Consider the following 14,749-nt stretch of genomic DNA (forward strand, 5'->3'; position numbering starts at 1 on the left):
AGTTAATATAGATCACACAAACACTAACAAAGAGGAGTAGTTGGTATATAAAAATTATTCTCACCCATACATTATGGCTTATTATAATGGCTGCAAATCCAAGCAGTTACTACTTTGATGTTACCTTAGTGGATCTCCTGAAATAATTGCTGTAGAAATTTTAGAAGTTACTACCCTTCTGCATTGAGTAACAACCTCTGCAGCAGAGCCAGCAGAAAACATAGTAAGCTATGTTTCCCTGAGCAAACTAAAAGTAGAAAGCTATTAGAATGAGAACAAGACAAAGCCCAAAAGAGAAGTAATTTTTTCCTGTCCTTATCTAATTATTCTATAGTGTATTATCTCCCTCTTCCTTTGAGTGGTCTTTTTTTCCTTCTTTCACCTCTTTCCATGACCTAAGATGTGGACCAGTGAGAATTCTCAACTCCAGCTGAGAATACTCAGCTCTTGGGAACAGTGAGGGACTTTAATTTTACTTTTTTAAAAAAAGTTCTATTGGTAGAACTTCCTACTACAAAAATCTAAAAATATAAACCTTGAGATGCATCTTTAAATGAAAGATAGACATCTTCCTCTTCATATTTAATTCACAGAAGAAAACAATGCATTTTACAATAGCTGAAGAATGGGAGGAGAAAATTAACTCAATTTTAGGGTTCATTTCACTCCTTTTTTGTTAGATTTATTAGCAGGCAGCTTACATGGGAAAAGGCATCTTGCTCAAATAATGCAGTCCCTAGTAGAAATTAGAGGTAAACTGCAAATATACTGCTTCAAAACAACTGGTAATAACCCAAAAACAATAAAGTGAATCACACAATTTGTCTTCTCAACCTGGATCAAACATATACAGGAGCTAAATGCATATTGTGTGAGAAAAATTGGAAGTTTCAAAGAAGTTTTCAAATTATTACTGACAATAGGCAACACAGACCTCCACATTTAATTTACTGAGTGTATTCCAGAGCGCTTCTTGTGTTCTGTTGGAGGAAATGTGCCAGGTCCCAGTCATGGTCCTGGGGAGCCCTCTAGTGCTTTCCCTCAGCTATTTAACAAGGATTCACAGACAGCTCTTCGGGAGTTGAGAATTGTTAACATTTTACTATTTAAATCCCCGTGTTTGATAACTTTGTCACTGTTTTTAAAGCACTCAGAACAACCTTTAAGAAATTATATATCTGATAGTGGCCAAATAAGGTGTTTCATTTGGCCCTGGCCTAGGTAAAAATGCTACAGCCCTTTCCCCTGTCTCTTCAGGGTATGTCATAAAGTATTGTATCAAACCAAAGGCTGTACACCTCTGTTACACACAAACATAAAGCTTGTATGCAAATAATTTCCATCCTTCCAGTCTTGTTGTCTGAAAACAACTCATCCCATGCAGAGAGCACCCAGAAACTTACTTTATTTCAGACCATTTCATTAGGCTAATAAATCACATGGGAAAATAGTTAATTCTGAACACAGTTCAAAAGTGAATCCAGTTTCATTACTACCTATAAACTTCATGGGTTTTTTTATCATTCCCCTTGGGCTTCTTATTCTAGCAGTGAGAAAGCACAGAAACAACAGAAAGGAGAAAGAACATAAAAATATCTGTGCTGGATGAGGCACAATTCTCATCCAGTCCGGTATCCTTTTTCAGATTATTGCCAACAGTTCAGGCTTATGGAGAGAAGAAAAGAAAAATGACAGGTTTAGAATTATGCTTCTTTCAGGTGCATAAAGCATAAAGAAGCTGTCAGCTTCTGCTGAGGTTTGCATCAGGGATTTCATCTCTCAAGTCTCTCTCTGCATCTGTCTGGTCAATACTCCTCAAAGGGTTCCTCTCTGGTTTACCCAAAGTTTTCTAAAATCACTCTAGTCCTCTTAATACATCACAGTTGTAAGTCTCACATCCTACTACTGTATTGTTTAAATAAAAATTCTTTAACTTTTTTTTTAACCTGTTGCCTAATTGTCCTCTGAATGCCTCTTCCCTTCCATTCCCAACTTGATATACCTCTCCTGAGCTGAAAGTGCTCCATACTTTTATTCCTATTTCATAGTTCAAATATGTGCATCTTGGAAACCACCTATTTCCTAGGGTTTCGTGGCATTTTCTTTCTTTAGAAAGACTCTCTTGTTTCCAGAAAGAAAGAAAGACAAAGACATTGAAAAAAGAAAAAATACAAAGAGCAGAAGGAGGCATTTTAGCGGTAACTAGATAATTACATACTTCACCAAAAGAGAAGTATTTCCAGAAGACAGAAAACTGAGAGTCAGTCTTGCAAGCACACTGATTCTTACCCCTACACTTGTGGGATCTGCTTTCCAAATGCATTGGCAGAGGAAAATGTCAGTGGTCATGACAGCTATAAAAGCAGCAAAGGATCAGTTCAAACTGTACCCACTTCTTTTTTTCATTCCTCTGAGATAAATTAGAACACTTGTATCTAGAAATGTAAATTTCTGGAAATGTGTGAAAGGAAATAAAAAGTCCAGGTTTCTTTACCCATCCTTTTTTGGAAGGGTAGAGTGTTTTTTGTTTAGATTGACAGATTAAAAGGAATTGCATGTTTTAAGAGTTTTTCTCATCAGAAGAAAGAAGAGGTGCTAAATAAGATCTTCATCAATTTTCAATGTAAATTTTAAAACTTCCTTAAAAAAAGTGTTTAAAAAAGTACTTGAGAAATACTTTAAGGTATTAGATTTATCTAATCTTGAGGTATTAGAATACAATATGAAAGACTGAACTATGGTTACAAAATAAACAATGCTATTTAAGTTTTAACAAAAATACAGAAAATATTAAAAAATACTTCTTTTGCACACTGATACATTTAAGTTGACATTATGACAACACTTTCTAAACATGAAAAACCAAATACTGAAAAAACAACTGCAAGTCACACTATGGTAGCTTGAGTCTTATTAGATATTTTTTCTGGCTGATGTTGTAATACTTCCATATAAAAGGGTTTGGACAATGAGCTGTAAAGACTGTATGTGATGATATCAGCATCTCTGGTAAGTTATGGACAACACAGTATTTTATCTGTGGTATATTATACTATAATTGTCTACAATTATGTCTTTTAAAATACAATAAACATTTAATAGTTTCTATGGAATGAGTTAGTTGCAGCAATGATTTCATTTTGAATAAGGCTCTTAACATTCTTTTCTCACTGTGAGAAAATATTTTCACATTATTTGTTTCTTCATTATTAAGGCTTATATTTCACATGTAGGTTGACTGTGATATTGTCAAAGTCTTTCAGATAGTCCTAGATTGTGCCAAAGTTCAGGTTAGTGTCTTCTATGATTTAATTAAAAAAAAGGGAAAAAACATCATGGCACTCTAAGATTTAGCATTTAATGGTATAAATGTTGACAAAACAGTAAATCAGACTAAAAGGTTTGCTTAACCTCTCCCTCCCAGCCTTCTGGCCACCCTCTTAATCCCAAAAAAGGTTCCTGGGAGTCATACACATTTCAAAGCACACTTACCAAGGCAAGTGTACAGACCCTGACTTATCCATGCTAGTATGGCAAGGGTGATGAGATCTCCAAAACTTGCTGCTATGGGAGTGGCAACGTTGTCAGGATTAATACCAGTCTTCTTAGATCCAACAATAACTCCAACCATTATCACTCCTAAATTCAACAAAGAAGACAGTAAAGCAACTGTATCCACTGTTGTAATTCCAAGTTCTGATCATTTCAAACTTAATAAATAAGAAGTCAGTGCTTTTATTCCCAGGATGATTGTTCTTCCCACCTGATTGATGACTGTGTTTTTAAGTTTTAGGCATTTTAAAAAATGGACACACACTTTAAAAAAAAAAAACACAGTGAGCACATACAAAAAATAAAAAATCAAGAACCATAAACAGGTTCAACAAGAACAAACTACTTTACTTATGACTAGAATTAGCACTGTTGAAATTGTAAAGCAGCTATTTCCTGAAGAAAAATATTAGAAGTGTATTCTTTTCCAACCCTAGTAATTTCTGCTGACTTAAATTTAAATCAACCTAGGCTGAAAACAATATAAGATTAAATACTTTGACATCTGATATAGTGCAGGACTACCAAGGATTTAGCAACAAACACCAAGAAGCTACATAAAAAATTAAACCAAAGACAACATATTAAAAATATTATTTGCTACACAATTGAAAAAATAATTAGAGGTAAAATAATTTGTATTTTTGCCTATAAACATCAACACTAACTTTTGAAGAGTAATCTCCCTGCAAAATGCAAGTGGCTACTAACAGTAAAATTTGCATTGTTACAAACAGTCTTTGGCACAACCTGAGTAACTTCTCTCTCATCATATATTATTTATAAGAACTTCAATGGTATATGCTATCCTTTATGTTATATTATGTATGGTACGCTACATTAAGAGTTCACTTTCAGAGAAACTGCCTTTGGAGTTATACACCAGGAAATTCTCTAAAGAATAAATTGGAGTGTTCCTGTAGGATCACAATATTTCAAAAGAACCTATTTCACATGTAGGAGGATAACGCTTAGAAAGTAATTTCCTATACTGGCCCATCACCAGGGCAAAACCCAAAGTTTCTCTTCATGTCCAAATTATACCTGAGCAGTGTAAAAAATGCATTCACATTCCTCACTTCTCTTGCTGCCCTTAATTTTGTACGTGATCAAACTCAGTGACTTTCTAGTCACTAAAAAACATGTGTGCTCTTAATTCCATGCAAAACTTTAACAATTTTGTATTTTTCACATAAGTAAGCATAGCAAAGCAGTAAAACAAGGAAGTTACCCATTTTACTTGCCTTACTATCCTTAAGACTACTGACCATGTATTTTCATTAAGAACGTGTCACAAGTAGAGGTACTTTCCTTCTCCCCTTCACACCCATTAAGTACAATCTTTTATGGTTAAATGTTCCCTGACAATTAGAAAGAGAATTAAATTCATCATGCCATATTGCTCCAAACAGACACTGTTTGTAGAGCTGGACTTGAACTTGGTCCAAACCCTTCAAATAATGGGCCAAATTGTTCACTTCAGCCACAAAGCAGAGCACAAACTAACACACAAGCAGCATGGGCAACCTGGAACTTTGAATTCAGTTAAGGTAACATCCAGGATCACTTGAGTGATATAAACAAGTTTTACCTGCTTAGTACAAAGAATATATTTTGTACATTAATGAATATAGAAGGCAGGGGGAGAAGTTCTGCATCATAGTAGGTGAAGTCTCAAAACCATACTCTTTTGTTTAGATATGCTCAGGAGGTCATGCAAATCAAAAGCTTTCCAAAGACTGTGACAGAAGAGGAATGCAATATGCCCACCTATATGGAAATTGCAAAAGGGCATCTTATCCTCAGCTGGTTTTCAGATGTATCGTACCTTACCGGATTTAAATTTTAAAGGAATAGCAACATAAGACACATTCTGCATCCACAGGAAAATAAATAACTGCACAAAGTAACATGTGCACCACCCCCCTTTACCTTGTAAAAGGGAAGCTATGAAGGCAGTTGCTACACTGCTAGAACACAAAAGGACTGAATGATCAAAGCGGTATTTGCCCTCTGGAATCCAGCCCAATATAACTGCTGCCACTGCTGCCAGAAAACCAACTACTGTTGCCTGAACCTGAAAAAGAAAGTGAATTCATAAAGTAATTGACAGACTTAGGAGGACCACAGAATCATTTTCTGTTAGCTTTTCCTCCTATCTACTCTTACATGCCAGGTATAACAGGAGCATGCTCATCTATTTTGTAGGGAGGATGACAACCTTGGATGATTAAGAAGGAAAATCTTAGGACAGCAGAAAAGGCTTTACCAGCATTTTACAGACTTCAGAAAAGCAAAATCAGGCAGAGGAGCTCAGGATTTACAAGAAGCCAATGCCTAAAGAAGCTTCTAAACCACTTAAAGTACTGGAGTCATAATAAATATTTCACCAGTGTTTTAGGAATGTTACACTGTAACTTATGAATAAGAAATAGGTCTCAAGAAACAGCTTCTTTGGAGAAACATGCATTCCTTTCCTCAAATGACTCAGGTATCTAAAATATCGTTTATTATCCAAAAGCTCTATCACACACTTCCTTTAAACATTGAATCCAATGCAAATATGGTACTAGAAACATTTGAAAGGTCAAATTTAAAAGGTTTTGTCAAATCTGAAATTTTTCTCTAGTCACCCTCAGATCCTTTCTCCGGAAAAATTATGAAGGAAATACCCTTGGTACAGTCACAAATAATACTTTACCTCTCCTTCTAATAAATAAAAGCTCATGTTTTTTTAGAGAAGAGCCAGTGTAGTAGAGCTACTTTCCCATTAACACTGTTCATCTCCATACTTACCAATGTTTGTGATTTGACCTTTTCAATAATTTCACTCACTTACAAGAATCAATCCAATACACCCATTATATTTACCTGTTTTAAGGCCAAATTGCCAATTATTAGGTTCCATTTCTCAATGGGAGAATCCATTTTCCCAATATTTACCTATCAAAATTAGAAAATATATTCAGACATTTGGGGTTAAAATGGCATTATTTGAAAATACACAGGAATAATTCAGCTAATATAATAAAACACTTTGATTTAAAAAACATATCTATTTTAAAAGTCAAACAATGCTTTTGATTTGAAATCATACTTACAGTATCCTTCCAAAAGCAGCTAAAATTGATGCAGTTTTACATGGTAACTTGTTTAACATTAGCTTGCTCTGCAAGATACAACAGCCACCTTACATTCCTGGAATGTCCAATCACCACCAGTGATTAGATCACTGGAAGATCCTGGATTGGCTGGAAGACCCCTTTAGACTGAGCTTGTTTCTATGGTGCTTAAATTCTCAAAATAAAAAAATGCTAGAATCTAATACTGTTTACCATTCTAACTTTTCATTTATACAATACAGCTAGATATTTCTGATGCTATAAATGATGTAAGGCCAGTATTAAAGTAGTAGCTGAAAGATAGCAAAAAAAAATATTTTAAGAAATATAAAAGTACATATATACACTTTTATAATATATTTCCTACTTCTGCTTTTTTTTTTTGAGATAGAGGACAAGATCTGATGAACAGTACAAACCACTGCAGTATGCCTGTGTTTAAAATAACTTCCTTTTTGAGATAACAGAACATTTTTTACATGTAGAGCATAAATTTTAGTGGTTTTTACCATACAATATTTATAAGATAACATACTCCTCAAAAAAAAGAAAGACTTCATGCATATATTTTTCATCTTTTGGTAATTCCTTTTCAGTAGATTTCAATTCAATTTCTTTTGCATTTTGCTTCATTTTGTGATAGTAGTGACTTGAAAGGATCAAAGTATTAAAAGAAACGTTAATTTAAAAACAAATATACAAAGGCACTTTATCTTAATCACACTATAAATATTTCATAATGTTCAAACTACAGTGAAAGCTCTGCAAATATATTCAGTAAGTTTAAGTGCAACAGCAGTTGTTTCAGGAACTGCTGATAAGAATCTCCATTGCATCCTTCTTAAATATATATATATATATGTGTGTGTGTGTGTGTGATAAATGAACAAAGTGGCAGGCTGTGGAGAGTTTCACTTCTTCTCTCCTTTGCAAATGTTTTGGAAAAGTATCCAAAAAATACCTGTTAAAAGAAGTAATCTTGCAAAAAGCTTAATCCAGCCTAAGGGTGAGCTCCTGCCAAATGCCACAGCTCTTCTTTCTCCTACTGTCACCTACATATTCACATTTTCTTTCTTGAACCAGCCCCATGAGTGAGTTTGTGGCACCAAAAATGTGCTGCTTTGGTGGAAAACATTTTTATTCCAGGAGCAAAAAGCTGTTATCTGCTATAAAATGATCTGATCCGTCACATCCAATCATGTAACCTCGCAAAAGTGCTCTCAGGGTTTGGAAAGGAGAAAGAGCAGGACCACTCCTTGCAGCTGCAGATTTCCATAAACTGAGATCAAGTTTATTGGGACACAGTGAAATAGATGGACCTAAACAAAAGGTTTGTAAAGTCGTACTGTTAATGCTTAACTATAATAGCACACAGTCTGAGCAAGAGTTGCACAAATTTATAGGAATGACTGAATAAGTGGTGCTTTGGTGTGGGTGGTGGGTCATTTCTTTGGGGGGTTTTTTGCTGTTGTTGCTCTTTAAAAATGAAAAAGGAATAGAGAGAAAAGACAGCAGTGTGGATTGAGACAATAAGAAGACCCAAAGAACAGAACAAAGCTGAAGAACTGAAGGACACAAAACACAGTATAAATGGGCAGTTGACCTTAAGTGCACCTCGCACAGTTATGCCAGCACAGCAGTGGGCAGAGGGAGCAGTGGGCAGTGGGCAGAGGAAGAATTCCAGAAGCACCTTTTTGCTCTTTGCTGTCTGTATTCTACATATGAAGTAACTTCCGATGGGATAAAATGATGTTTTAAAAATAGTAGGTTGTAAGATTGCCAGCATATGGAGAGTTTACACCAACACCAAAGTGAAGTACAAGCTATGCCCTGAGGTAGATGAAAAACACAGTCTCGAGACAGATTTAGTGAAATAACTGATTCTAAAGTGGATGGGAAATTGTGAGTGATCAGTAAGATGCAGCCAAGGGAGAAATTTGGGCAACAAGATGAATGAAAGTGACTGGACAACACTTGAAACTGATGTACTATGGATAAAAAACTTGCTAAGAAGACACCACATTTTGGCTGACCACATAATTAACAATGAAGTAAAGATAATTAGTTTACAGTCCCAAGAGCACAGACATGTCTGCAAATTCAGATGCAATTATAAGCTAAGTGAGCAAGCAGGGCATGAATGAACTCCAATGCTGAATTCCTGTCAGAAATTTCCTCCTCAAAAAGTAAAGCTGGTCACAGGGGCACAGTCTTGCTTTTACTTAGACAGGTGTCTGCTGGGGAGTCAGATAGTGCAAATGTGGGTCAGAGAGGGGAAGATTAATCAGACAAATGGGTTCCAAATAACTGTTTAGATATACTCTAAATTAATGTTCTCCTTCTGTTCTCACCTACGATGAGGATGACAGGACCAAAGGCTGGGTGGCTAAGAGAGTAGGGAGTCAAATCAATGGGAAGAATGCAAAAGTCAGAATGACCTCTTTGAGAGAATTGGCTGGTAAATTGCAGGTCTAGTAGTAAGCCATCATCTGTAAAAGGCTTCCACAGCTTTGGTTTGGGTTATTAGGTCATAACTGGTTATTTATTTGTTTGTTTTTTTAAGGTTTTTTTTTTTTTTTAAAGTATGAAACTTAGATATAATCTTGTTAGCATACCCTTGATAATGAATGATCTATACTGTTCTTGTACAGGATTGTTCTCTTAGTTTATCCACTGGACATGCAGCCTGTGTTGTGGAAACTCCAGTATCCTTAATCTGTGTGCATGAGAGGGGGATCAGCTCCTGTCTTGGAAACAGCTGATGGATAATAAGGACTGAGGTCACGAGTCACTGTGCCAAGAAAGGGTCTGTGTGTCCTTTTTCCAAATGTGCCCTGAGAGCTGTGATGTTCACAAATGTGATGGCAGTGATGAGGATGGGGAATTCAGCCACTGACCCCCCCGCCAAGACAAGTTCAGAATTTGTGATATCACAAAGGTCACAAAAGTTCAATTGAGACAAAGAATTAAAGATCACATTAATTGAAGAAGAAGTGGTGAAGTGTATTCTGACCTTCTTTGTTTTAAGCCTTCAGTAAGGCACTGGTAATCTTGGACTTGGTGTATTTTTCGCTATGCAATACAAGCATTTTTAATCCTCAGGCCACAGACTGTACCAGCCAGAAACAAATTAAGCAACAGGTCAACAAAAACGAAAAGGCAAAGTAATAGCCAAAAGCATTCATGCCTGACAGTAAAGGCAGTAAGGTTTAAACACAAAATGCTGTTAAGAAACAGTAAGAATTCTCAGAAAAGTAAGAACAATAAAATCAAACAGAAGACAAGATTAAATGACTAAGGATGACGTTGGTAAAGACGCAATAGAATATGTCAATTCTTATGTATGAAAGTAATCAATTTCTGTAATGGCCATGACACAAGCAAACCTTCACAGGACTGTCAAGGCTATGTCCATCACAGTGTGCATTCAGGCAACAACTCAATAGAATGTGGCAATGACATTTATTAATGACAGAACACTGGGAGACCTTGTCAATACAGAGCATTGTAATACAATACAAAAGCTGAATGTCCTTGAGGGATACAGCAGCAAAAACTGCTGATAAAATTCAGCAGTAGAAATGCAAGGTCATGCACTTATGGACTAATAATATTTCTGCCAGAAGATGGGAGTGACAGCTGGAAATGAACAAAAGCATAAATAATAAAGCATAGCCATTGATCACAATGTGACTGAGAGGTCTAAATCTGACCCTTCTAGGCAAGAAAGTACATAAAACCTTAGAAAGTTTCAAGAGCAATATTCTACAAAGACATAGTAAAACCTCATCTGGAGTTATGTACACCTTTGACCAGACATGTACTAGAAAAATTCATTCAAGTAGGAAGAGGCAGAGTGTGGGGGGCCTTTCTGGAGAACAGAAGCACTGCATTAGGCAGCCTTATAGAGATACCCAGTGCAGCTATCAGAAATAGCCTAGCCACATTATTAGACTGATCTAATCACTAGTTATTCACACACACACACAAAAGATACACAGGAAGGCAATCTGGTTTACTAGAAAAATGAAAGAGATAGAAAATCCTCTGATATGTAAAAAACAGCTGTAACAAATACATGAGAAAAAACACCCAGAAAAAGAAACCAGTTATGCTACATTACAGTGTTGGCACACACAAAAAATAAGCAGACACAAAAGAACCCCAGAACAACCTCATCACAACAAAAATAAATAAATTTGTTTAGCCAGAAAGTTAAAAAAAGAAAATTTTCTTACAGTTTGATCAACAGAGGTCTGGAATAGCAAATTATTACTGATGCTTTATTTTGGTACCACAGTAATGGTGTTTAAAAAAATGCATTTAAAACATAAACATTTTATCAGCCTATTCAAAATCCCTCAAGGTCAAAGAGATCTCTCAACCTTACACAATACATCTGTATATAAATCTGCTTTATCTGTTCTGCATGATGAGTTGGAAGTGAAGTTTTGATGTGTGGAGAGAAGGGTCACCTTTTTAACTTTGCTGACTTAATAACAGATATAAACTGCCCCATAACAGCCAGATGAATTCATAAGCATAAAAAACTCATGTCTCAAAGATTTGTTTCCTTTTTGGAATGTTTTAAACATGTATCAGAAGAGTGAAGAGGAAGAGAAAGTTACTTACAGCAGTTGACAGCCTGGATGCCAAGGTCATTTCCAAATTTCCTTTGAGACCAAGAAGTGCAGGAACCAAGATAAAGACTTCAGTAACATTCTTGAACACATCCCAATGCTATTCAAAGGATACAGTGGGAAACATTTAATTGAAAGTTTCTCTTTAGACCATCCACAAATTATTAAAAAAATTCTGCAAATCATAACTTAACCCTCTAAAAAAATTTAAACTTTTTGTATTAGATCTAATAGACCTGAAGGCAGAACTGTTACCTATTTAGATAAAACAGATTTATGACTGCATATTACTTCTTCAAAGATGAGAAGACCATAAGCAATAGATACAAAACTTGGCCTTAACACAAATGTAGTTAAAAAAATATGTCATTAATTTGAAGTATTAGTTTTTCATCATTTAAAATAGTTCCAGATACTATCACTGCTCTTGAATTCTGTTCCTAATTTTCAATAATATTTTCATCTTTTCATTTCCAACTCTGTAGAAACCTCACATAAAACCAGCAAGGAATTAATTGTCATATGAACAGAGCCTGTAAGTAAAAAAAGCTTGTCTTTATTCTTTTACCTCTAAGTGTGAAATTTACAAGAGCACAGCTTTCCAAAACACAGATTTTTTAAAGAAAACTCTTTTCATTTTTTGTCCACCAAGATCTCAGCACTGAAGTGCTGTGCTGCAGCGTATGTCTTGTCAACTCATGTATTTTTCATCATTTACCAATTTAACTAAACTAACAAAACTGAAAATTGTCTTTTTATTCAGCAATTTACAACAATTTAAATTACTCTTTTAATGAAAAGAATCCAATTAAAGCATCTGTACATAGAATAAATTGGTAAGATGTACATGAACAAAGCACCAGACGCGTGTCAAACAGCCCAAGGAAGAAGTATAGTTTGTATGTCAAATTTTATTTTCCTTTTTCTGGAGGTAACAAAGTCTCTTTCCATTGCAACTGATTGAAGTCTGAGCTTCCTTTAGTCTCTCAAGATTTTGAGTGACAAAGATTGTCACCTCTTCCTCCTATTTTCATTAACTTTGTAAACTCTAAGTGTAGCTAAAGAATTCCCTAAAGCTGAATGAAGCAAAAGCAAACAAAAGGGAGGAAAATCCACACAGATTAATTTCTGTATTGTATTTCTGTTAAAAAAAATCGTGGTTATTTCAAACTTTTTATAAGTTCCTAGTAGCAGAACCACACACAGACCTAATTACATCCCAACATTGCAGACATCTAGAATGTCACGTTAGAACTACAGACCTCATCGACTACCTGTTAAAAAAGTCTTCCAAAGCAAATACCAACCTGTACAATATCCAAAACCATGCCAGCAGAAACAGTTCCAAATCCTGCTAGCAAAAAAGGTACGAGTATCTGCAGTGCCATAATACTACTCGATTCTTTGGGTTGTTTTCTACTTCCTTCCACAATGATATCCTCATTACTGTCACTAGAGAGAGCGTCATCCTGCAACATGGCATCTGTTTCTGAAGTGTCCATTCCATCACAGTAATTATAACTGCTAAAATCATCATATTTAGGGCTACAGCTGGATGGGCTGTGTCCATTGCTACCATGAAAGCTTGGTTCTGAGAAGTGATGGTACTCTGTGTGTTGTTCAGACCTGACGTTAAAATTGTGTCCTGCTGGTTGCAATCCATCTTGCCAGACACCATTCACCTTTTTGTGTCTTTCCTCTTGGTTTATCTGGTAAACAACAGGAACCATACTTAAAAGCAGTCTCAAAAATTTATCAGACTGAATTGTATTAAGGTTTATGGTCCAGTTTACAAAGCCTTCTCTGTCATGGACTTTGCTATTTGTTTTGGAGATGGTAGATCTGCCTTTACAGTTAGTCATAGTGCTACAGAAGTATGGGTTGAAAAGCACTTTGTTCTTCAGACGTCAGCCAAGAAATCTTGCAGGTGAGTCACCAAATACCACACTTACATGTGGACCAAAATGTTCCTTTTTTGCAAGCAAAAGTGTTTTTTCATTGCTCTCAGATCTTCAACTTCAACATATGCAAGACTGGATCTGCAAAAAAGTAGAAAGTATGTATTTATTTCTAAAATATTTTAACTCTACAGAATACACAAGGTATGGATGCTAACTCTGAAATACAGAGCACGGTGCCTGTGGGAATTGCAAGCCACATGACTTTCTCAGTTTTGCCTGGGAAAGTGACCTGGGAATTCATAAGGAGGAATTAAAACAATCCTCAGAGATAGAAAACAGCCTTGCAGGTGCTGTTTGTCTGTTCCCTGTTTTCTTGCAAGAGAAGGTCGAGGGGTGGTGAACCCCACTGACCAATGATGGTGATGTGTTAGTTTACTAACCAATAAGAGTTTCTTTTCTGTACTTTTCACATATCGGTCTATAAAAAAGACCTGAGGTAATAAACCAGAGAGAAATTCTCTTGATCAGCTCCCAAGAGAGTCTGTGTCGTTCTTTCGCCATTCCTAATAGAACGACAACGAGGTATTGGTTTATTTTTTCAGATCACAATATTTTCTCTTTTCTGTTTATAGATTTACAGATTTACAGAATCATGATTTAAGATGAAGTTGTTTCTACTTTGACATTTCCATCATGGTAGGAAAATAAACAATGATATACTGACAGTCTCAAGCCATTTCACATTCCCTCCATCAGAAGCCACTTGACCTTCTTTTTCTTTAATTTTCATGTTGTGATAATAATTGTCGTAATTTACTAAAAGAACCATTCTAATTTGACTCAAAGCTTTGCTGAGCATGGCACTTATTAATAAACTCCATAAATACAAGTAAATGGTTGGCATAAACAGAGAAACAAAGGTCAGGGAGACTGCACCAGCATGATGAAGGATAACACAATTCCACATGACTTTGTATCTACGCAAAGCTGTGAAAACATTTCACAGACTGCAAGAAATTAAAATATTTTAGAGCTGGAGGACTTTTAATCTGCATTTCCTAAGAAATTCAGCCTCCTATGATCATATTTTTAATGTTATGATTCCTACACTTCTTCTCCCTCTATTTCAAAGATTTAAGTCATCCAGTATTTCTAGTGCAATTTCAGATAGATTTTACAGGGAGTGGAGATGTCAAAGCTTTTAGCAACTAATAGCCTTGTAAGAGATCCAAGTTGGTGCCTTTGCTGTTAGGTGTCTTCAAACATTAGCTACGATAACTCACTCCAACATGGCCAAAGCAAGTCAACTTCAAAATTCCTGCTGCTCATAGAACTCCTAGATTTGGGTTTTTCAAGTGAAAAGATGACTCAGAAGCAACATGATTTTCTCTCTAGCACTTGCTTTATCCAAGGGAGCTCCGACCAAGGAACAAATATTTTTAAAATGACAATGCAATTTACAGCTTGATCTAGAAAGAAGCCAAGTTTTGCAAGAAACAGCAATCTTTTTGCCACAAGAGCAACAGAGTAACCA

General features: G+C 35.7%; 1 protein-coding gene across 1 annotated transcript in view; it reads right to left on the minus strand.

Annotated features, from left to right (window-relative positions):
• Window positions 1–14,749, minus strand: part of LOC131592465 (solute carrier family 41 member 2) — a 44,474-nt gene that overhangs the window by 24,439 nt on the left and 5,286 nt on the right. Inside the window, exons 2-6 of the mRNA XM_058863991.1 lie at window positions 12,622–13,353; window positions 11,307–11,414; window positions 6,424–6,495; window positions 5,485–5,629; window positions 3,493–3,639 (exon numbers count right to left, since the gene is read on the minus strand). Coding sequence (XP_058719974.1) covers window positions 3,493–3,639; window positions 5,485–5,629; window positions 6,424–6,495; window positions 11,307–11,414; window positions 12,622–13,176 — 1,027 coding nt within the window. The 5' untranslated portion in view covers window positions 13,177–13,353. The remainder of the gene's footprint in view (window positions 1–3,492; window positions 3,640–5,484; window positions 5,630–6,423; window positions 6,496–11,306; window positions 11,415–12,621; window positions 13,354–14,749) is intronic.

This window comes from Poecile atricapillus, chromosome W (assembly GCF_030490865.1).
Source record: "Poecile atricapillus isolate bPoeAtr1 chromosome W, bPoeAtr1.hap1, whole genome shotgun sequence".
In the NCBI taxonomy this organism is placed as follows: Eukaryota; Metazoa; Chordata; class Aves; order Passeriformes; family Paridae; genus Poecile; species Poecile atricapillus.